Source organism: Pipistrellus kuhlii, unplaced genomic scaffold, assembly GCF_014108245.1.
Source record: "Pipistrellus kuhlii isolate mPipKuh1 unplaced genomic scaffold, mPipKuh1.p scaffold_m20_p_17, whole genome shotgun sequence".
Lineage (NCBI taxonomy): Eukaryota > Metazoa > Chordata > Mammalia > Chiroptera > Vespertilionidae > Pipistrellus > Pipistrellus kuhlii.
In genome coordinates this window covers 21,137,777-21,159,143 of record NW_023425482.1, presented here as the reverse complement: position 1 = coordinate 21,159,143, position 21,367 = coordinate 21,137,777, and the positions used below count along the sequence as shown (strand labels likewise).

Below are 21,367 nucleotides of genomic sequence, written 5' to 3'. Positions count from 1 at the left end.
CATAAGTCCTTTGGTTGATCTCTCCCTTTTATCCCCACCCTCCCTTTGAGATCCAACCCATGGTTTCTGTGCTTCCGGTCTCTTCTCTCTACCGACCGACCGGGGAGCACAGAGGCCTGGGGGAAGGAGGGTGATTTCGCCTCTATAGAAATATCCAGGTCCTAGAGCTTTAATGGAGAAACGCATTCCTGGGGAGTGGAATGCTGGGGATCCTGCTCCTAGTTCCGTTGCTGAGGCCAGGATCCTCCGGGAATTTGGGGCTTTTGGGGGGGGTGGGCACACCCAGCTCCGCAATAAATCCGCTCTGGGATCCTGGGTGAGCTGGTCCCCTTCTCTGAGCCTGATCGTGGGAGTTGCCAGGCCCACAGCGCGTGGGAACCCCAGCAAAGAGCCGCTCCTGGCTGTCAGATGCCCGCTCCCCCCAACCCCTCCCGGTTCCCGGCAGCCCTGGCCGCCCCGCCCCCGCCCCGCGGCAGCTGCTGCTCCCATCCCAGCCCAGCCCAGCCCCGCCCGCCCCGCTCTTTCTGCCGTGTCATCTCCCCGCCAAGGCTCAGCCGTGAGTGGGGCCGCACGGAGCCACTGGGGGAGGGAGAAAAGCTGAGATCGTGTAAAATCCGAGCCCCCACGGGCAGTGCTCCCAGGTCTGGGAGGCCCGCCCCTCCGGAGCCTCTAACCCTGGGACCCGGTGGAGGGGAGGGGAGGGGAGTCTGTGGTCGCACCTGCCAAAGGCTTCCTAGCAAAGGAGCCCGCGGAGCCAGGTGGGGAGGGGGGCCGAGACCCCCCCCCCCCCACCTCCAGGCCTTGAACTTGGAGCTTCCTGGTGCCCGGGAAGGATCTGATCTGGCCCGTGACCCTTGAAGGACTGCCCTGCCCGCAGCATAACCTAGGTACAGTATTTACTTCTGAGCTTCGAGTCTCAGAGGGAGGGCCTAGGTCAGCGGGGGTTTCTGTATCCAAACAGGACCAAGCACAGGCCTTGGCAATGGGAGGAGGAGGCTAACATAAAAGTAACTTGGTTAGGAGTGAGGAAGAATGAGGGGCTTCGCCGATCTGCCTCCTCCCTCTCTGCACCTGCACAAGCCCGGGTTCTGTCCCCTCTCCCTTCTTGCACCTGTGTTTGGAGGACAGTCTTTAGAAACCTCAGCTGAAAAGGGTACCAGGTCCCCGTGCAGAGATGTCAGCTAGTGTAGTGCTGAGGGCATGCACTGTTCACTGGGTTACACAGGAGAAGAGATGAAACCAGTCTGCCTGTAACACACTCAGGCATCGGAGTGGACGGGGTGACATTTATTTGAGACTCGGAGGATGGGTCCACAGCTTGGAGGGGGGAGGGAAAGGGGGTATTTCAGGCTTAAGGAATAGCATGTACTAAGGTTCAGAAACGGCAGGGGCTTAATTAGTTCTCCTAATTAAGGGTTGGAGAAAGTGGGGGGAAGCCTCACTGTCCAGGAGGTGGGAGAGTGGCCAGGCCAGACAGTCTGAATTCTCTCTGATGGGCAGCGGGGAGCAGGGGTAGTTAGGGCTGACATTCTGCTTGGCAGGAGGGCCTCACTGTAATTCAGGATGGAGCGAGTCAGATTGCTGTTCTGTCCCTTGGTCTCTCTGATCCTGTCTTCTCACTTGTAAAATGGGGACAATCAATCCTGCCCCAGAGAGCTGTTGAAAGTCTCTGTGCTGTGGGGGTGATGAGATGGGAGTGAGAGACACTCAGAGACACTGTCAAAGGAGATGAGGTGAAGATGGTGGGGTTTGGGGGGGGTGCCGATAGAGACTCGCTGAGAGGTGGAATAGCAGCATTTGCCACAGGTGGGGCATGAGTGGAAAGGAGGGGTCGGGGGCAGGAGACCTAGTCTCTGATCAGTAACCTGGGGGAAAGGCTGACGCTTCAGTATGACCAGGGAGGCACAGCATGACACCAGGTGGTAATGAGAGAGACCTGGGAGGCTCTCCCAGCCCTAGAGCCTGGTAAGGAGGTAGAGGAGGGAGGATGAGACTGGAAGGACAACACTAAGGCTGGAGGAACTAGGCTGAGGGAGTGGTCCAGGGACTGACCTCTTTGCCTCTTAATGCCAGGGGCCTGGCTGCCTGGGTCCGGCCATCCAAGCGGGGATGGGCCATTGTCCTCAGATGCCAATAAGTAGACACAGCAGATTAATTTCTGCCTGACACCTGCTGTTTGGTAGAAACAATCTCTCATGTGATGCATGGAGGGAAACAGTAAAAGTTCGGTAAGCATTTAAAAATAAATTGTTGGTAGTTTTTGTTTTTTTTTAGTTTGGCCCTGGGTACCTCAAGATGAAGCAAGAGGTGGCTGTGAGCCATTCCCACGGCGGCAGGGAGACAGCTGGGTCTCATGCAGGTGATGCCAGGAGATCTTGGTCAGAGTTAGGATTAAAGAGAATTCAGGTATCTCTCTGCTCAGGGATTAGGAAACCAGGAAGGGCCATGAGACCACACTGGGGTTGCAACATGGTAGTGGCCTTGGTGAGGGGGTGCCCTGAAAGACGGATCTCAGGGTCCGGATAAGGGGTGTGGTCATTCTCCATCCTCCATGGGTGAGAGGAGCCGGGGAGGATGTCAGCTCTGCGCTCTCGGTGAGGAGGCCAGTCCGAGCTCTGAGGTCTAGGCTGAAGGTGAAAGCTATGGAAATAGCAGAGAGACTGGGAAGGACTTGCAAGCTGGGTGTGGGATCTTTGCCTGTTAAGGCAGGCGGGGGAGCAGGTTTGGGAAAGAGAAGTCAGTTTGGATACACTGAGTCTGAACACATGGCAGTGTCTGCAGGCGGCTGGGACTCAGGAGGGAGATCCTGGTTGGGGAGAGCGGTCAGAAAGTAAAGGGTCCTGGGAGAGGTGAGGAGAGGAGGGCCACACCTGATGGTTAGGGTCCCAAGGAGAAGCCGGAGGAAGAGATTAAGGTTAAGGCGAACTTAGACCCCAGCCACCGCTGTTCCCTGGGACCCAGGGAGAGAGGTCAGGGGCGGGGAAACCCTGACCCCCAGTGCCTCTCTCTACCCCTCCCCAAGGACCCCCACGATGGGCAACTCGCAGGAGAGGCCGTCCGAGACGATCGACCGCGAGCGGAAGCGCCTGGTGGAGACGCTGCAGGCGGACTCGGGGCTGCTGCTGGACGCGCTGCTGGCGCGGGGCGTGCTCACCGGGCCCGAGTACGAGGCGCTGGACGCGCTGCCCGACGCGGAGCGCAGGGTGCGCCGCCTGCTGCTGCTGGTGCAGGGCAAGGGCGAGGCCGCCTGCCAGGAGCTGCTGCGCTGCGCCCAGCGCACCGTGCGCGCGCCCGACCCCGCCTGGGACTGGCAGCACGTGGGCCCCGGTGAGCGCGCGGGGCGGAGCCCAAGTCAGAGCCGGGGCGCAACGGGGGCGGCGTTCTGGTCTCCCCCCCAAAGGTGGGCGAGCGCGGAGGAAACCGCAGGGGGGTAAGCTGGGCCTGAGACTCTCCCACCTCCACCCAGGCTACCGGGATCGCAGCTACGACCCTCCTTGCCCAGGCCACTGGACGCCGGAGGCAGCCGGCTCCCAGACCCCGTGCCCTGGCCTGCCCGGACCTTCCCACAGTGAGGAGGCCGGGGGGCCTGAGGGCTCCGAGGCAGGGCAATCCGGAACCATCGAGGAGCCCCAAACAGAGTTAGAAGCTGAGGCCTCCGAAGGGGCTGAAGAACCCGAGTTGGATTCGCAAACGGATCCGGAACCAGAGGCAGAAGCAGAACCTGAACTGGAACCAGAAACCGAGCCGGAGCCGGAGCCGGAGCCGGACCAGGAGCCAGAGCCAGAGCCAGAGCCGGAGCCAGAGCCAGAGCCAGATTATGAGGCCGATGATGCATCTGAAGGTGTCAGGCTGCCTAAACCCCGTGCCAGGTTTGCGGGAGGTTGGAGTCCCGGGGCCAGTGGGCGGGCCCCACCTGACCAACCGCTTTCCCCCTTCATTTCTAGATTCCTGAGGGCCAGGGCTCTGACTGGCCACTCCCCATCCAAGCCCAAAAGGACCTGGGTTGGATTACCACCCGGCTCCACCTGGCCCCGAGTGCGCTGGAGTGAACAAACTGTGGAGGGTGGGTCTGGGCTCCGTGATGGCGGCCCTCGACCCGGGAATAAAGGTATGGATGGACCTGTGCTCTGAGTCAGTGCCCTGAGGAGCCCCTGTGCCCCACCGCCCAGTCCTCAGCCTCCTTTCACCAACGGCTCCAGCTGCATCCTGGAGATCCCAAATCCAGGTGGCCAGTGACGCAGCGGCCAGACTCGGGCCCTTTTATCAGTTGGGCAGGTGTTGTCACTGGGCCTGGGACAGAAAGCCAGGGAACGGGAGCTTCTCTCCACTTAGGGAGGGCTAGCGCCGAGGGCCCTGGGAAATGCGATTAGGAGGAGGAGGAGATCTTGGGAAGACAAAGACCCGCACAGCTTATTGTAATTGTTGCTTTAATTGCCTGGCTTCTCTCAGGGCTGGGAGCTCTGAGGGCTTGGCCAGTGGCTGGCACACAGAAGGCGTTCAGTGCATTTCACTACATGAACAAGGGCTTTCCAGCTGCGTTTCCAAATTTTATAGATGGGAACACCAAGGCCAAGGGTGGGAGTGGGACTGGGTCAGCCTCCGACAGCGAGTCTGAGGTGAAACTGGAAGCAACCACCCTCTGCGCACCTCTCCTGGTCCGGGAGGGGCTCAGGATTTGGGACAGGTAGGTGTCTGCCCCTCAGGCTTGATTATGGCTGCTGCTAGGCTATGCCAACCTCTGTCAGAGACCAGCTGTGAGGGGTGGGGGGTGGGCAAAGACAGGGACAACAGAGGCCTGAGGAGGGGGTGGGGGTAGGGGCAGGGCCTGGTGAACCCTCAGGCTCAGTTCACAAGGCCGGAAGGACTGTGTGTGTGTGTGTGTGTGTCTGCTGAGGGGGGGCCTTCCAGAGGAGCCTGTCCCTGAACCTTCAGAAGCGGCTGCCTCCAGCCCCAGGAAGCAGAGCACATGAACGGGGAATAAATACATGCAGCGGGAGAGGCAAAAGGCCGGAGAGCACGTCCCAGCCCAGCTGGGTCTCTACCGACCAGGACCCTGGCCCTTGAGTCTGTGTGAAAGCCAGGACCCCAGGCTCAGGTCATCACCCCGGGAGAAGGGGACCCCCACCAAGACCCAGTGAGAGGTAGACAGCGTGGAAGCTGAAGGAGCACCAAGGGGCCGGGTGGGGGACGGGGGACTGGAGCACGCAGATCCCCTAAGTCCCCTCATGCAAGAACAAGGTTCTACTCCCAAACCATCCCCATCCCCATCCCCATCCATGCTCAGCGTCCCTGCTGCCCCCAGGCTTCCCTCTGCTCCCCGGACAGCATGCTGCTGCTGCTGGTCTCTAGGTCCGGGAGGCTAGCGGAGAACACAAACCCACTGAGGGTGCCGCTCCTCCCTCCTGAGATGCTCCTGTCCCCTCAGCGTCCCCAAGAAACAGCCAGGCTGCGGAGGCTCAGAGCAGCCCTCGTCCTGTTCAGGGGGGTGGTGGTCTGGAGCCCCCAACCAGTGTCAGTCAGGCAGCAGCCGGCCCAGCTCCTCCTCGTCCAGCCGGTTGGTGGCCATGATGTGCTCCAGCTGCTGCTGGTAGCGCTCCAGGTCCTGCATGAAGTGGGGCACCCGCGCGTTGCTCAGCACCCCGTGGGGCCGCAGGAGATCCACGTCCTCATAGGACACCTGCAGGGAGGAGGGAGCTGGGCTGAGGGGGAGGCTGAGGCCCCCCGGCTTTCAGGTGGCTGGGCCCAGCTCTCTGCCAATGCTGGATTGCCCCTTGCTCCCGGAACACCTCCCTGCCCGCTCCTGACCTGTTCCCAATGCTATGTATCCCCAGGCTCAGTCCTGGGTGTTTGCTCTTTCTCTCAACACCTTCTTTTATCATCTAGGCCCTACAACCCCACTCCTGCCCCGGCCTAGCTCTCCCAATTGCCTTTGAACACTTTCTCCTAGACATCCCACAGGCACCTCAGACTCCCCATAGCCAACACTGAATTCTTAGGTGTCAGATTATGCCAGGCACTCCCGACAGCCCTCTAGGCCAGGTTCCAGGTGGGGAGGGGTGGCTGGAACCTGTCACCCTCCCATTCAGGGTGGCCACTGAGCAGATACCCTAAGTCACCTCATGCAAGAACAAGGTTCTACTCCCAAACCATCTCCCATGGGTCCCCCTCTCTGAAGAGCTCCCCAGCCTGCCCCTCCCCCTCCCCCTCCAGCTGCACGGCCACTGCTGGGTCAGGCCAGCCACCATCAGTTCTGCAGGAGGGATTAGGAAGGCCTCACTCCCCCATCCCCTTTCCTAGGTCTCTCTCTCAATCCCCCTCCCATCTGACATCCAGCCTCAACTTCCTTAAAGCTCCTCTGAGTCCCCTATTGCTTCAGAGGCGGTTTACCTTTCTCAGCTTGGCACAGATACCTAGGTGGCTAGGGACTTGGTTCCTGGCCATTTCTCCAGCCTTTCTGACTGCTCCTTTGGTCTGGAGTGATGCAGTATCTCCACGCATGCACGCACGCACGCACCTGCAGGCTGGGTCAAGCGCCTGCCAGCTGTCATTTCACCTCCTGTGCTCACCTCCCACCCTCCAGAGAGGCCTGGCACCAGTCTTCAGTCAGGCACCCATCAGAGGCTCAGGGAACGCTGCGACGAGGACCCTCCGAATGCCGGTGGCCACTCACCTTGCCCAGCGAGGTCAGCAGCGGGAAGTCGATGGTCTGGCGGTGCCGCAGGATGCGCACGATGCCGTCCAGGTACACCTGGTCCTTGCTGAAGCATCCTGGGGGCACGGAAGGGCCGTGAGCCCCTTACACCTGAAGCCACGCCCCGGCCCCGGCCCCGGCCCCAGCTCAGGGCACTCCTCACCCGGGCACCCACCTGGCAGCGAGGTGTCGGTCTGGCCGCGTTTGGCGCGCACGCAGTACTCCCAGCGCACGTCCGCATCCTGCACGTAGCGCGCCAGGTCCTGGAAGAGCTGGCGGAAGGACAGGTGCGCCGCGCGGTGGATGGTGTAGTAGAGCAGGGCCGCGCGCCACAGGAAGGGCTGCTTGCGGAACAGCACGCTGTGCAGGCTGGCCAGGCCCTCCTCCGTGGGGTTCGCCGGCCGCAGCCCGTACTGCAGCCGGCCCTCGGCGCTGTGCCAGGGCTGCCGGGCATTGTTCACGCCTCGCAGGTAGTGGGTGCCTGGGGGAGGGCGAAGGGGGAGGGGTCGTCCCGGAACCCTTCTGCCAGGCCTGTCCCTTATATTCGTGCAGTTATCCTCAGGCCCCTAAACGCAGGCTCTCCCATAACCTCTCCCTGCCACCCCTACCCCAGCGTACATACTCATCCAATCTCAGGGGCACCCGCACCCAAGGACCCACTGAGTAAGGTGACCAGAGGTCCTGGTTTTTAGCTATTTGTCCCGCGGCGTTAAAAAAAGTCCCGATTTTTGGAAAAATTGCTAAAAATCGGGACTGTCCCGCCAAAAGCGGGACTTCTGGTCACTTTACCATAGAGTCACATGCAAGAGTCCTCCTCTACCCATTCAGGACTACACACACACACACACACACACACACACCCCTCCCAAACTCACACTGCTTCCCAGCCCCCTGGAGAGGACAGGAACTCACACACCATCCCATCCCCACATCCTGTATGCTCTATCGTCCCACTGATGTCCCTAGCAAAAACCAACTTTTGCCCAGGGCAACAGAACTCTAGATGAGGAGGGGGGACAGGCAGAAGAGAATATCCGTTTGGGTCCTCTGCTTTCCTTTCCAGCCCGGCCTACCCACTCCTCTACCCGGCTCTGTGTCTTCTCAGCCAGTTCCATCCCCACCCGGGACGGCCTGATGTTGGCGGGGCTAGCGAGACCCTCCGTGTTTTCCCTCTGGCCTTCCCAGGCCCCCTCAGCCTGTCCCTGCCGTCCAGGGAAACCAGAGAGGCGGTGGAGGGAGGAAAAGATACCCAAGAGGAAGGAGGGATGAGGGTGAGCCCAGAGACGGGCAGGCATGTTCGGGCCCACCTCTGAGGGCCAGAGGGAGGAGGGGACCGCTCGTGAAAGGAAAGGGCCCTAGCCTCAAAGGTAAGTGGGAGAAAGAGAGGGGTGGGGCCTCTCGTTGTCCTCCCACATCCCAGGCCCCTCCCATCCCTACCCGCCCACCCACCAACCCACGCCCTGACCTATCTCGTGCCGAAGCATGCCCTCTAGCCAGTACTGGCGGGCTCCGGTCAGGTTGATGGCCAAAGTCGGTCGGCTGTTCTCCACCATCATCACTGCCTGGGACAGCAGGTCTTCACTCAGCTGCACCACCACCTGCAGGCAGCAGCAGTGCTCGGAGCCATGGCCACTGTGCAGTTGTATCCACCAGTAATGCCCCAGGGCATCCATCCTGGACTCCTGGCCAGGACACCCACCCTGATTCACCACGTCTGCTCAGAGCCAGCTCCCACCTTACTAGGGCAGGGACAGGGTCCTGCCAGGGGTCCCTCGCTGGCCAGGAGCTGGGCCTGGCACCACCCCACTGTGTCTGGCCAGTTTGGGTCAGGGAGAAGGGGGTGCTCGAAGGCAGTGCAAGCTCACCTCCCCAACGCAGCCCTCCTTCTGCATGTATTTGCGCACAATAGACCAGATCTGGCACTTGGTCAGCAGCTGGCCCCCCGTCGCAGCCTCGAAGTGTTCGTAGGTGCCGAACTTCTCCAGGACAGCCTCGATGATGCCGACTGCCTGCACACAGGGCCGAAGGGGGCGGTCAGGCCAGGCCTCTCGGGGGGGCCGGGGCCAGGGGGCGGCGGGCGGGCCGGACTGACCTGGCGGATGAACTGTCCGGAGGCCTCACAGTACTTCTCCAGCACGGCCATGGGCATGGGCTCCTGGTACTCGAACTGCGGGTTGTAGGTGTAGCGGGACTGGAAGAACTTGTCCCGCTCACTGTCCATGTTGGTGGGCCGCAGGGCCATGAGCAGGCAGGGGCTCTTGCTGGCGCCACGGCCCCCATCCTTCGGAGTCTTAGCGATGTGAGGCAGGGAGGATGCGGACCGCAGGGTGCCCCAGCCTGGGTCCCGTCTACGTCCAGGCGGGGCCCGGCCCGGGGTGCCAGCCCTCTGCTGGCCGGCACTGTTCACGGTGCAGGTGCTCTCGCTGCGCCGCATGGGGCCACAGGGGCCCCAGCGCAGCTCTGAGAGGGACTGCAGCTCAGGCCGGGGCCGCAGGGCCGAGGGGACCGACAGAGCCAGGGGCAAGGCCAGGGACTGAGGCCAGGAGTACAGCGGCGTCCCATCTCGGTCTGAGGGCGTCGGCCTACGGCCGGAGGTTGAGTGCCTGGCTGGTGGGCTAGGGGGCGGCTGCTCATACACCTGAGCCCCCGAGTCCAGCACCATTCTGCTCGGGGGGTCACATCCAGCCGGCGCACTCCAACTCCCCACGCTGTGGACTTCTGGGGACACGGAAGGGCAAGTGGAGGCCAGCATGAGTACGTGTGGCCTGAGGGCCAGCAAGCCCTATGCTCTACACTGCCCTTGCTGGGTTCCCAGGGGTCGGTCTGGGTAGCTGCCCCCTCGCCACACCTACCCCAGTGTCCATTCCCTCCAGCAGGCTCACCAAAGCAAGCTGGACTGGGAGATCAGGGGGAAGAGTCTATGCGTCACCTGGAACAGCTTTAGCTCCTGGAAGCAGGCCTGAACCCCTGCTCATGATTCTAATCCCTGTGCTCAGCACCCGCCTGGCCTGGAAGCTGGTAGAATGTAGCCTCAGCTGCCAGGCTGATAGGTGGTGAGGGGGCCTCACCACCTTCTACCTATAGCCTGCTTTCTTTCTTTCTTCCTTTCTTTCTTCCTTTCTTTCTTTCTTTCTTTCTTTCTTTCTTTAATATATTTTTATTGATATTTTTACAGAGAGGAAGGGAGAGGGATAGAGAGTTAGAAATGTCAATGAGAGAATCATCGACCAGCTGCCTCCTGCACACCCCCCACTGGGGATGTGCCCACAATCAAGGTACATGCCTTTGACCGGATTCGAACCTGGGACCTTTCAGTCCGCAGGCTGACGCTCTATCCACTAAGCCAAACCAGTTTCGGCTATAGCCTTCTTTCTATAGCATTTCTCAGTTCCCTCTCCACTCCCGCCTGGCCCCACCCACCTCCTCCAGCCCATTAGGCCCCGGTTTGAGTGCCTGCATGCCCCTTGCTTATTATGCTAGTCCCTCCACTTGGAATGCTCTCTCTCCACCGGACCATCTGTTCAAATCCAATTTAGAATCAGCTCTTAGGGGTCAAAGAGAAATGTTAGTAAAACCAAGCCAATCCCTGGTCTGTCCCCCATCAGAGGCATTTTCCCAGTTGCCATCCAAGGCCAGTGCTGGGCCCTCACCCCTGACTGTACCAGGGCTCCGTCCAATGCTGTTTTTCTGCAGCCTCTGAACAACCTTGCCTGCCTGCTCAGGGACACACTGCCAGCATTTCTCCTCTCTTCTACCACTCCTACATCACCAATATCTTCTCCTCTGCTGGATTCTTTACATCAGCATAAATACATATGTTGTTTATCCATTTTAAAAAACAAAACAAAGCTTTAGCCAGTTTGGCTCAGTGGATAGAGCATTGGACTGAAGGGTCCCAGGTTCGATTCCCGTCAGGGGCACATACCTTGGTTTCAGGGTAGATCCCCAGCCCTGGTCAGGTTATGTGCAGGAGGTAACCAATTGATGTGTCTCTCTCACATCGATGTTTCTCTTTTTCTGTCTCTCTCCCTCCCTTCCTCTCTCTCTCTCTCAAAATCAAAGGAAAAATATCCTTGGTTGAGGATTCACAAAACAAAACAAACCCCACACACTCCTTCCAGCTGTTCCTTACTGCAGCACATTTCTTTCTTTCCTGTTCTCTCTTTAAAGTATCTTTTTGTTGATTTTAGAACAAGAGGAAGGGAGAGGGAGAGAGAAATATGGATGAGAGAGAGAAACATCGATTGCCTGCCTCTTGCATGCCCCCCATGGGGATCCAGCGGGAAACCAGGGCATGTGCCCTGACCTACCAGGAATCTAACCTTTTGGTGCATAGGATGACAGTCAACCAACTGAGCCACACCAGCCAGGGCTCCTGTTCTCTCTTAAATTTCACTCCAGTTAGGCTTTCCCCCCAAACCCTATCGAAACTGATATGACCAAGGTCATCAATAATCTTCATATTGATCAGCAGCACTTGACACAGCTAATTACTTCATTCTGGACACACGTTTCCCACTTGGCTCCCCAAATCTCCTACCTCTCTGGCTGTTTGTTCTTTTCTTTTCATTTTTTTCTAACTGTTCATTCTTGCTCTTCCTTGCTAGTCATCCCTATCTTCCTGACCTCTTAACACAGTAGTGAACATAGAAATTTATATGGAAACTTCTCTCCTCCACTTGTGCCCACTCCCTGGGAAATCTCATCCATTCTCATCGTTTTAGGATCATCAGCCCAGACTTCTTCCATAAACCTCAGGTTAGTATTGCCAGTTCTCAATTCAACCTGTTTTTACCGGAATGTATAACAGGTATCTCAGACTGAACATGTCCCCTGTCGGAAGTGTCTTTTACCCATATAACTGCAGTGGTCACTCTCCCACTTTCCTCATATTTTTGCACAAATACGTTATTAGAAAAGCCTTCCTAAAGCACACTCTAAGAAATAATAAATCTCCTCTCCCACCCCTCCACCACCACAATTCCCCACCCCCTTCCTCAGGCTATTGTTCTCTGTGGCTGGTATCTCCATCTGAAGAACAGTATATTTAATTGTTAGTTTTCCGTTTTCTCCTTTTGAGTGTTCACATTGTGTCCCCAGAGCCCAGAGCTAGCTGTTCAATAAATATCTGAACCCAAGAGCCCCTTTCCTTCTCAGAACTGGAATCATTCCTTCCTTGCACTTTGTTTTCCCTTCTGGATCTGATCCCCTCTCCCTCCCCCCATGTCCACCGCGCGAACACACACACCACACACACACACATTCCTTCCATCCCGCCTAGAGACCAGCTGCTTAAAAAGATTTCTGGCCTCAGGCTTCACTCCCCTCAACTTAACTGTACACTTTCCTGGACTTCTCCGCGGTCTCCGAGTCTCTACCTGGACCAGTCCCCCTTCATCTTTCCACCTACTTCTTGGCAATTACCAGAACACGCCTGTGTCTTTTATGTCTCAGGCCCTTCTGCCACGGATGCTTTCCCAAAGTCTCCCTGGAGCACACTCTCCCACCCATTTTTCAGGGCTTGGTTTAGGCCTCACCTCCTCCGGGAAGTCTGCCAGGCGTCCTAGAGGCTCCCAGTGCGCCTAGGCGGCCCCTTGACCGCCCTAGGTGGTCACTGTCGTAGCCTAGGTCCGTGTCCCCTCACCATGTCCTGGACTCCCTGAGGGCAGGGACGGGTCTGATGCCCTCCCATGTCTCCAGCATCCAGCACCAGATGCAGAATGAATGAGAGATGGCTAGGGGGAGGAACCCAGAAGGAAGGTGGAGTCTGGTGACAAGGGAGAGGGTGTAGCCTGCGCCAATGGGAAGCTCCCGGAGAGGATGACGTGGACGTGGAGCCAATGGGAACGGAGGAGGGGCGTGACCTACAGCCAATAAACGGCGGGGGCGGGGATGAGGCAAAGGGCGTGTCCAATGGAGGGCGGGGCCGGGAGACAATAGAAGGGGAATCTCTCCGTCAGTGAGGTGGGGTCACGTCGCGCGCCTCCTCAGCCTCAGCCTCAGCCTCAGCCTCAGCCTCTCCCTCTCCGGGAGGGAAAGGGCTCCATCCTCGTGTCCTGCCCCCACCTGTTCGCTGCTCTTCTCTCCGCCACCGTTCCCGCTCCGAGCCCCCCGGAGCGGACGCCTGGGACGCACGCCCTCAGGGGCGCGTACGCTCACGCGAAAGCGCGCGGGTTCGCGTCCCGAGAATACAGCTGCGGGGGCGGGGCCGGGCCGAGGCGGGCCGTGTCCGCCATCCAGTCACGTCCCCAGGCGGGGCGGGTCCTGAGCCCGCCGGCTCCGAGCATGCCAGGCGGGTTTCAAGGCTGAATTCAGATGGTACCCCAGTCAGGCTGGGGAGACATGCGGAGGCAGCCCGCTCACGGAAGCCCGGGTCCTTGGGAGGTGATGCCGGGACCGATGGGGTGCCTTAGGCGTGTCCCTGTCCTGGCTTTCCACCCAAACCCTATAGAAACTGAATAATTTTCATATTGATCAGCAGCACTTGACACAGTTAATCACTTCATTTTGGACACACATTCCCCACATGGCTCCCCAAACCTCCTACCTTACTGGCTGTTTGTTCTTTTCTTTACACACACACACACACACACACACACACACATATATATATATATATATATATATATATACATATAATTGATTTTTTTGCAGAGAGGAAGGGAGAGAAAGAGAGTTAGAAACATCAATGAGAGAGATCCATCAGCTGCCTCTTGCACACCCCCTACTGGGGATGTGCCCGCAACCAAGGTACATGCCCTTGACCGGAATCAAACCTGGGACCTTTCAGTCCGCAGGCCGACGCTCTATCCACTGAGCCAAACCGGTCCCGGTTCGGACACTTTAATTTCATCCCCTCTTCCCCCAACACACACAATTCAGGCGGACGGGGGGTGCGGGGAGCGGGCACCCAGCTTTATTCTGCTCGCAGTGGAGAGAGTCAGGCACAGGACCCCGAGAAGAGGCAGGACGGGGAAGGCGTGGGCGCCGGCACGAGGCTGAAGAGGGCGCGGCGACCCGCGCGGGGCGAGGGCTGCGGGCCGTCCTGCAGGGAGCTGAGTGCGGCCAGGCGCTGCTCCCGGGACACGTCCCCGCGCAGGTCCAAGAGGGCGGAGATATGTTCCTCGCTGGGGGGGGTGGGGGGAGAAAGAGGAAACCACAGGGATGCATCAGCGCCCCCCCCCATTATTCCTCCCAGGTCTCTTCTCCCTTTCCGCCCCCATCTGCGTACCTTACGTCGGGAAATTGCTGCCGAAGGCTGGCCACCTCGAGGCCCAGCATCGTGGGGTCGCGGAGGTTCAGCAGCTTTCGCAGGGTGAGCAGCACCGGCGCGCAGTGAACGTTCTCTTCCAGGCCCTGGACACCAAGTTGGGGCGAGGTCTTGAACCCGCTCTTGGCTCCCACCCAGCCACGGAGATTCACACCCACCTGCTCGCCCCACAAGCGCTTACCAGATCGAGGAAGAGATCCCGGAGCTGGGTGGCATCCTGCTGCATGCGCTCGGCTGCCTGGTTCCGCTCGTCCGGCCCGCGGCACACCAGGCGGCCCTGCATCAGCGCGCCCAGGTACAGCAGCACCACCGTGCGCTCTGCCTCAGCCAGGAGCACCTGCGTGGGGGGAGGGCTATCAGGTGGGCCCAGGACCCCTTTCCCATCGGCGTCCCACCCTCGCCAGCCAGCCTTTCCCCAACACACCTGGAATGTGGGGTTCCGAACACGCCAGAAGTTCCGGCAGAAGTGCGCTGTCCGCTCGCACACATTGCTCAGCAGCTCCGGGCTCGACAGCCAAGGGCGCGAGGGCAGAGTCTCGAACAGGGGCTGGAAGGACGATCCAGACCCGACATTTCCCCGCGGAGTCTCCCACACCTACCCCTGATCTCCTCCTGCCCTGATCCCCACCTGAAGTCCCTCACCTGGAGCTCCAGCAACAGCGCCTCCAGCACCAGCCGGCAGATCCTCTTCTGCAACTCGTCCAGCGCTGCCTCCACCGGAGCCAAGGCCCCTGAGACCACCCCTTCGGGCTGCAAGACGGACACGGAGGAGCTGGACCAACCAAAAGTAGGGCTTCAGCACCAAGGCCAAGGCCCTCACAGCCCTCTAGGGTCTGGCTGCTTGGGCGCCACCTAGTGGCGGGAGTGTGTGCGGCGGGACAGGGCAAGAAGGGCGGTTCCCTCGCACTTCTGAAGATCTAGGGTGGGCTCAGCAAGCTAGAAAAGACACAACCCAGTGGGACCTGTGTCTAATTCCCAGTGAGACCTTGAGCAAGCCATGTCTTTCTGTTTCTGTTTTCTCATTGGTAAGGGGAGAGAGTTCATCACAGTCAAGAGGTAGTAGTAACTTGTTTGTCTGACCTCTCTGTCCCCATCCTATGTAGTAAAAGCCTAATATGCAGATTGTCCCCTCAGGGGGTCATTTGACCAGTTCAACCGGGAGACCAGGAGTTCGACTGCTCGCTATGACATGCGCTGACCACCAGGGGGCTGCTTGGAACATGGCAGGCATCGGCCATGTGATGCTGGCAGCGATGGCAGTGGAGGCACTGCCAACCCCAGTGGGCCCCAATGAGAGCAGGACCTCAGCAGGATGGTGGAGCAGGTGAGCGGGCAGCAACAAGCCATGGTGGATGCAGGGGGGCCCGATTGCCCCGCCAATTGCCCTGCTGATTGCCCCGTAGACAGGATGATGGAGCAAGTGACTGGGCAGTGTCAGACCAAGGCAGGGTGCCAGGTGGGGCTGCGAGGCTGGGGGCATGAACTGGGGCCCGATTTCCACAGGCTACCCTGAAGGGCCCCCTACCTGTGCATGAATTCATGCACCAGCCCTCTAGTCCCAAATAATACAAGACCCAAGGGGAAGGAAATACTTTTCTGTTTTGATCCCCAGACACAGAGTAGACCTTGGTGAGTATATATGAATTAATGAATACATGAGGCTATGTTCTAGGCACTATGGTAGGTACTTTACATTAAATGTGATCCTCAGAATGTCTTGTTATCTATATATATATAGTAGTAAAAGTCTAAGTGTTACAATGGGCCAACTGGTCGCTATGATGCACACTAACCACCAGGGGGCAGACACTCAACACAGGAGCTGCCCCCAGCCCACGGGCCGGGATTGCTGATGGGGCCTCCCAGCCAACCTCCTGGTCCCTCCTCCTGGCCACAGGCCCCGATAGGCCCACCACCCACCTGCTGCGGTGGTGGTAGGCCCTCCCTCCAGCCAGGCCCAGGGGAACCGGGGAACTGAGGGTGGGTGGCAGCAGACGCAGGCAGTAAGGAAAGGAAGAAGCAGGGAGGCAGGGAACTGCATGGTGGTGGTGCACAGGTGGTGAGGGAAGCAGGAAGTGGGGAGGCAGGGAGGCAGGGAACCTGATCGGCCCTGGTCGCTGGCAAGGCCTAAGAATCCCACCCTTGTACAAATTTTGTGCACTGGGCCTCTAGTTCAGTGGTGTGCAAACTGCAGCTCTCAAGCCACATGGGGCTCATGAGCCGCGATTTGCTGCTCTGGTGACCAATAAGTTTGCCGACCACTGGGATAGGGGCTTAATCACAAGGAACAACAACAGCCTGTAATTATTAGAATTGAGAGACTAGGTCAGTGGTCAGCAAACTCATTAGTCAACAGAGGGGCAAACCTCGGCTCATGAGGTTTTTATAGTCTATATATAAAATCCTAAGCCATCTTTATGACCAGATGATCTGCTGGTAGCTATGATGCGCATTGACCACTGGGGGGCAGGTGCTGAATGTAGGAGTTCCCCCCTGGTGATCAGTGTGCTCCCATTGGCAACCTCCTGCAGCTGGCCAAATTCCCACAGTCCTTCCCCCTGACCTGCCCCAACTGGTCCCCATTGGGGTGGCCGGCCAACCTCCCATGGTCCCTCCCCCCTGGCCAGCTGGCCCCTGATCACCAGCCAGGCTGAGGGACCCCACCTGTGCACAAGTTCGTGCACAGGGCCTCTAGTAACTCATTTAATACTAATAAGAAAAGAGAGATTACATAATTAGCCCAAGGTCACACAGCTAATTAGTAGAACTAGGATTGGAACCGTGGGGCTATGTGACTCCAAAGTTCCTAATAGACTAGTGAAGGCTGGGTCCGTACTTAGCAGGTACTCAGCAGTTAGTGGAGGTGGGGTTCCGTGGGGGCCTTATGGTACCTGAGTGCCGATTGGTGGTTGAGGGCAGCCAGGAGGTAGGACACGTAATGAGGGACCACTGCTTCCCCTCTGAGGTGGTCTCGGGAGAATCGGATCAGAGCATCATTAAAGCTGCAAAGGACAGAGGCGGCACCTGTACCTGCTGCCACTGGTACCCCAACCATTTCTGTCCCAAGTGCTCTGGCCCCCACCTTCAAGATACCCAACCCTCTGGTGAGCCTTATTCACTCAGAGCCCCCCACCCCCCGCCCGGGGCTGCCCCTGGAGCAGGGCCAGGGTTTGGGGGTGGGTCAGTACAGACCTTCTCAGGAACACCCCCAGTTCTGACAGGGCCATGCCGTGCACCCGCCGCTGCAGTGACTGACTGACCAGGATGGTTACTCGAATGTTTTCTTCCAGGATCTATAGGCAGGGATGGGCAGCCATCAGCAGCGTCCTAGTGCTGCCCTCCTCCCCGTCCTTTATGAGGGCTGTCCACCTGGCTTGCTGCCACTTCCCACCCACCTGCAGCACGATGGCTGGCATTGGTGAGTGGTAGAAGCCAGATGGATCTGTGTCAGGCTCCCGCTCCCGGCCCCATTCAGCCACTTCCCCATCCAGTGCCTTCCGCAGCCACTGCACCACGTTTGCCTAGCGCAAGGGACAAGGGGTTGCAGAATGCAGCAGAATGCACTGATCCTGCCAGAGACAGGCAGCCACGTGACCCTACCAACAGGCAGCTGGTGGCAGTGCTTCTCTGGACCCGGGCCCCAGCGACTCACCCGGACTTTGGATACAAATGTTGCCTCTAGCTGCTCGATGTTCTCCAGCGTCAGGAGAGGTTCCAGCTGAGACACATCAGCCTCCGGCCCCAGTTCCAGGCTCCCCATCATTTCCGGCCTGGGGACGAGTGGCCCAGGGTCACCCTGAGCCCCCAGCATCGGATCCACCCGCTCCCCGTTGCCCCGCGGGCACTGACCCCAGGTACACGTGCAGCGCCCAGTGCAGCAGGGTGAAGGCGTCGGCAGCCCCCAGCTCGGGCCCTTCCAGGAGCTGCTGCAGGCAGCGCCGCAGGCTGCTGTGCAGGGTGTGGGCCCACAGCTGCACCACCTTGTAGTGCGGTGGGCAGCAGGGAGCTATCAGTGCCTCCGCTGTGGCCAGTTCGGCTGGGAGAGCCACCCGCAGAGCCTCCAGCCACCCCGCGAGGGCCCCTGGTCCAGGCAGCAGAGGCGTCCCGAAGTGCACCCGCTGGAGGCCCTCCTCCAGCGCTCGCAGACAGCGCTGTCGCCAGTCCCGCGGGGCCTGCTCCAGGGGGGTGGTCCTGCCGGCCTCCACCTCCGCCACACGCACAGCGGCCACCAACAGGGCCGGGTCCTCCCGGGCCAGCTGCCCTGCCGCCCCGACAGCTGCCTCCACAGCCTGGCCCAGTGCCTCCGCCAGAGGGCCCAGCCCCTCAAAGACGGGCAACTCCAGGCCGCCCAGAGAGGCCCACGTCTCCTCTTGCAGCTGCTCCAGCTCCCTGAGGCCCACATATGCCTCCAAGAGCCGATGGGCGTCGATCAGGGTCTGTGTGTGGACCACCGCAGCCGGCACTAAGGAGGGAGCAGAGGAGACAGCCTTGGGTCTCAGCCTTCCCACCTGTGCAGTGGGTACAGGATCAGATGCTGAGGCCCTGCGGCCGGGGTGGTGGATAAAGTATTTAGTAATCAGTAGAGTAGACTTTCATTGAATAAACTTAATCTTATTAGAAAATAAAATATAACCGGTGTAGTAGAGTACTGGCCGACCTGAAAGGGCCACGGAAGGGCCTAAGGCCTGTTGGACCAGGTGTAAACCCTTGAGCTGGTGGAACATACGGAAGTCAGGGAGGGAAGGCAGGGAGGAACTGCAGGACGGTCTAGTGGCTATTCATCCGCCCTGTGAGGGAATATTTCAATTAAACAACCAGGGTGGCCAGAGCCACTTGCCTGGGCATCAGTGCTGACTCAGACATGCCCCGCTCAGAAACCGGATGAGCTCACCTGCACCCCGCTTTATGTGCCATCTGAAGCCTGAGTTACTCTCTGGGAGGCCCGTGGTCTGTCCCTCCCTGTAACCTCCCTCTGGTACCCCATGAGTGTGTTGACTGAGAGTTGGGGGCTGAAGCCCAGGGCCCTTGCACACTCACCTGCTCGCAGCCGGGGCAGCAGCTGAGACAGGGCCTGCAGCTGCTTGTGTTGGACCACCTGCTCCCGCAAGGGTTCTAGGGTCTGTGCAGCGTTGGCCATGCCCCGGAGCAGCCCACGGGCCTGGCCCAGGGCCTCCCGGGCTCCTTGCACGGCCTCGAGGGCCTGTGCCAGTTGCCACACCCCAGTCTTCACACCCTCCAGGTAGGACTGCACCACTGACTGCGGAAGGGAGGGAGACGGTGGGGCCCGGCCAGCTGGCCACCACCTCCAGCCCTCCTGCCCCTTGCCTGATGCCCACCTTAATGCGTGCTTCCAGGGAGCAGGTGCGCTGCACCTCCCGGCTGCGGTACTGGCCCAGCCTGGCCAGCTGCTCTGGCCGGTAGAAGATGCCGGAGGCCCACTTGAGTGCTGCGCCCCGGGCCAGCTGCTCCGCCCTCTCCTGCTCCGGCCACTCTGACCCTGGGCAGGAAGAGCCTGGGTAGCCATGTCAGCTGAAGGAAGCAGCTGCCGACCCTGCTCCGCTTCCGGCTCCTCAGCCTGAAAGCCCAGGGCAGTCTACTCCTCTCACTGACCCACAGAACCCCAGCCAAACCCACCACTCCCATCTTTCCTGCCGCATTCCCTCCCCCTCCCCACCCAGAAGGGCTCATACCAGGAGGAAGGGAAGGCTGCATTTCGTCCTTGGCTGTGGGGTCCATTTTAGGCCCTGGAGGAGCCAGAGCTGAGGGAGGAGTCCGGGCGAGGGTCTGGGTTAGAGCAGGCAGAGCGGGTGAGCTTTGAGCTGCAGGCTCTGGGGAGGCCTCTCTCAGAAGGAGGAGGGGGGTTGAGGAGATTAGGTTCCTGCTCAGGCTCCTCAGGAAACGAGAGGGGGGCAGGGTGAGATTGGGAGGCACCTGGGAAGCCTCCTCTGCCGGGTTTCTCAGCGTTGCCCCTTCAGATGCCAAGTGAGGCCAGGTGGGCACAGGCCTCCGCTGGACCCCACTCCTGTCCCGAGTTGCAGAGGACGGTTTGGTATGGAACTCACCAGGCTTGACCAGGCGGCCAGTTCTGCCTCCTCCGCAAACAGTGTTGGCCTTGAGGATGGCCCTCTCCCCCAGCTGGACAGAGCTGGACAGAGCTGGACACTCCCTCCACTGGCTCACAGGGCCTAGGAGGCTCTGGGTCCCAGCGTGCAGCAGAATTCCCCTTCCCAAGGAAGCCTCAGGCCCACCTCCCTGTCCAGAAGCCCGCCTCCTCTCTCCCCAAGACCACAAGCAGAAAGGAAGGAAGCTGAGTCTCTGGCATTTTATTCCCAACAGGAAAGAGCATCTGTGCTGTGGAATGGGGTGGGGAGGGCTGGGCCCACTTCCTGGGGGGGAAGGAGGCGGTACTCCCTGTGATTATTAAGTCTTGACCAGTCTACCCAGGACCTCTTAGTGCTCAGAATGGACATGAACTAGATGGCCCCAATTTGGGGTAGAGAGTGATGTGTGCAAATATGGACACAGACAACATCACAGTATGAAAACTATGCTGACTATGCAGGCCCTTCGGAGGAGGGTGTGTAACTTCTGCAGAGAAGTGAGAGATCACAGGCTGTTGTGAAGAATGTGAGCCCTGGCTGGTTTGGCTCAGTGGATAGAGCGTCGGCCTGCGGACTGAAGGGTCCCAGATTTGATTCCGGTCAAAGGCATGTACCTCGGTTGTGGGCACATCCCCAGTTGTGGGTGTGCAGGAGGCAGCTAATCGATGTTTCTCTCTCGTGGATATTTCTAACTCTATCCCTCTCCCTTCCTCTCTGTAAAAAAAATCAATAAAATATATATATTTAAAACAACAACAACAAAAAAAACCAGTGGCCGTGACTGGTTTGGCTCAGTGAATAGAGTATTGGCCTGTGGACTGAAGGGTCCTGGGTTCGATTCCGGTCAAGGGCATGTAAGTTGGTTGTGGGCACATCTCCAGTAGGGCGTGTGCAGGAGGCAGCTGATCCATGTTTCTCTTGTCATCGATGTTTTTAACTCTCTATTCCTCTCCCTTCCGCTCTGTAAAAAAATCAATAAAATCCTGTCTAGCTGAAACCGGTTTGGCTCAGCGGATAGAGCGTCAGCCTGTAGACTGAAAGGTCCCGGGTTCGATTCCAGTCAGGGGCGTGTACCTTGGTTGCAGGCACATCCCTGGTAGGGGGTGTGCAGGAGGCAGCTGATTGATGATTCTTTCTCATCGATGTTTCTAGCTCTCTATCCCTCTTTCCCTCTCTGTAAAAAATCAATAAAATATATATAAAAAAAATAAAAATAGCAAAAATTAAAAATAAATAAAATCCTATCTAATAAAAGGATAATAGTCAGATTGATCATCACTCCAGCACACAAGATGGCTGCCCCCA

General features: G+C 58.9%; 3 protein-coding genes and 1 long non-coding RNA gene across 19 annotated transcripts; 2 read left to right on the top strand and 2 right to left on the bottom strand.

Moving 5' to 3' along the window:
* Positions 1 to 504: 504 nt before the first annotated feature.
* NOL3 (nucleolar protein 3) lies at positions 505 to 4,124 on the top strand. Of its 2 annotated transcripts, none has more exons than XM_036441537.2 (4): positions 505 to 888; positions 3,022 to 3,327; positions 3,467 to 3,841; positions 3,945 to 4,124. In XM_036441537.2, the coding sequence occupies exons 2-4, from the start codon at positions 3,033 to 3,035 to the stop codon at positions 3,950 to 3,952; spliced, it is 678 nt and encodes a 225-aa protein (XP_036297430.1). In that variant the 5' UTR covers positions 505 to 888; positions 3,022 to 3,032; the 3' UTR covers positions 3,953 to 4,124. The 2 variants fall into 2 exon arrangements, with proteins under 2 accessions (XP_036297430.1, XP_036297429.1); XM_036441536.2 differs by having other exon boundaries at positions 506 to 891; positions 3,025 to 3,327.
* A 286-nt stretch (positions 4,125 to 4,410) lies between these two features.
* On the bottom strand, positions 4,411 to 12,845 carry KIAA0895L (KIAA0895 like). 3 transcript variants are annotated; one of them, XM_036440789.2, is made up of 8 exons: positions 12,758 to 12,821; positions 12,229 to 12,350; positions 8,784 to 9,409; positions 8,557 to 8,700; positions 8,157 to 8,289; positions 6,867 to 7,172; positions 6,671 to 6,768; positions 4,411 to 5,677 (listed from the first exon to the last, which is right to left on the bottom strand). In XM_036440789.2, the coding sequence occupies exons 3-8, from the start codon at positions 9,351 to 9,353 to the stop codon at positions 5,513 to 5,515; spliced, it is 1,416 nt and encodes a 471-aa protein (XP_036296682.1). In that variant the 5' UTR covers positions 9,354 to 9,409; positions 12,229 to 12,350; positions 12,758 to 12,821; the 3' UTR covers positions 4,411 to 5,512. The 3 variants fall into 3 exon arrangements, with proteins under 3 accessions (XP_036296682.1, XP_036296683.1, XP_036296680.1); XM_036440790.2 differs by lacking the exon at positions 12,229 to 12,350 and having other exon boundaries at positions 12,758 to 12,845; XM_036440787.2 differs by lacking the exon at positions 12,758 to 12,821 and having other exon boundaries at positions 12,229 to 12,685.
* Positions 12,846 to 13,583: 738 nt separating this feature from the next.
* On the bottom strand, positions 13,584 to 20,258 carry EXOC3L1 (exocyst complex component 3 like 1). 13 transcript variants are annotated; one of them, XM_045582803.1, is made up of 13 exons: positions 19,652 to 20,258; positions 19,298 to 19,473; positions 18,999 to 19,218; positions 17,811 to 18,423; positions 17,614 to 17,731; positions 17,357 to 17,482; positions 17,154 to 17,254; positions 16,853 to 16,963; positions 14,604 to 14,733; positions 14,386 to 14,508; positions 14,143 to 14,298; positions 13,923 to 14,047; positions 13,584 to 13,818 (listed from the first exon to the last, which is right to left on the bottom strand). In XM_045582803.1, exons 1-13 carry the CDS (start codon positions 19,695 to 19,697, stop codon positions 13,632 to 13,634), a joined length of 2,232 nt encoding a protein of 743 aa, XP_045438759.1. In that variant the 5' UTR covers positions 19,698 to 20,258; the 3' UTR covers positions 13,584 to 13,631. The 13 variants fall into 13 exon arrangements, with proteins under 13 accessions (XP_045438759.1, XP_045438761.1, XP_045438760.1 ...); XM_045582805.1 differs by having other exon boundaries at positions 19,298 to 19,458; positions 19,652 to 20,257; XM_045582804.1 differs by having other exon boundaries at positions 14,143 to 14,508; positions 19,652 to 19,930; positions 20,024 to 20,257.
* LOC123652497 lies at positions 14,730 to 21,092 on the top strand. The gene is made up of 3 exons (XR_006741874.1): positions 14,730 to 15,023; positions 20,363 to 20,365; positions 21,054 to 21,092. It is a non-coding gene; the product is annotated as an uncharacterized LOC123652497 (long non-coding RNA).
* The last annotated feature ends 275 nt before the right edge of the window (positions 21,093 to 21,367 follow it).

Coding starts and splice junctions, on each gene's coding strand:
- NOL3 (XM_036441537.2), top strand. CDS start 3,033: ATGGGCAACTCGCAGGAGAGGCCGTCCGAGACGATCGACCGCGAGCGG. Junction 3,328..3,466: donor CTGGCAGCACGTGGGCCCCG/GTGAGCGCGCGG, acceptor ACCTCCACCCAG/GCTACCGGGATCGCAGCTAC.
- KIAA0895L (XM_036440790.2), bottom strand. CDS start 9,353: ATGGTGCTGGACTCGGGGGCTCAGGTGTATGAGCAGCCGCCCCCTAGC. Junction 7,173..8,156: donor CATGCTTCGGCACGAGATAG/GTCAGGGCGTGG, acceptor GCCCTCCCCCAG/GCACCCACTACCTGCGAGGC. Junction 5,678..6,670: donor TGCTGACCTCGCTGGGCAAG/GTGAGTGGCCAC, acceptor TCCTCCCTGCAG/GTGTCCTATGAGGACGTGGA.
- EXOC3L1 (XM_045582804.1), bottom strand. CDS start 19,697: ATGGACCCCACAGCCAAGGACGAAATGCAGCCTTCCCTTCCTCCTG. Junction 17,732..17,810: donor GCGCTGCACGTGTACCTGGG/GTCAGTGCCCGC, acceptor ACTCGTCCCCAG/GCCGGAAATGATGGGGAGCC. Junction 16,964..17,153: donor CTGGGGGTGTTCCTGAGAAG/GTCTGTACTGAC, acceptor TGTCCTTTGCAG/CTTTAATGATGCTCTGATCC.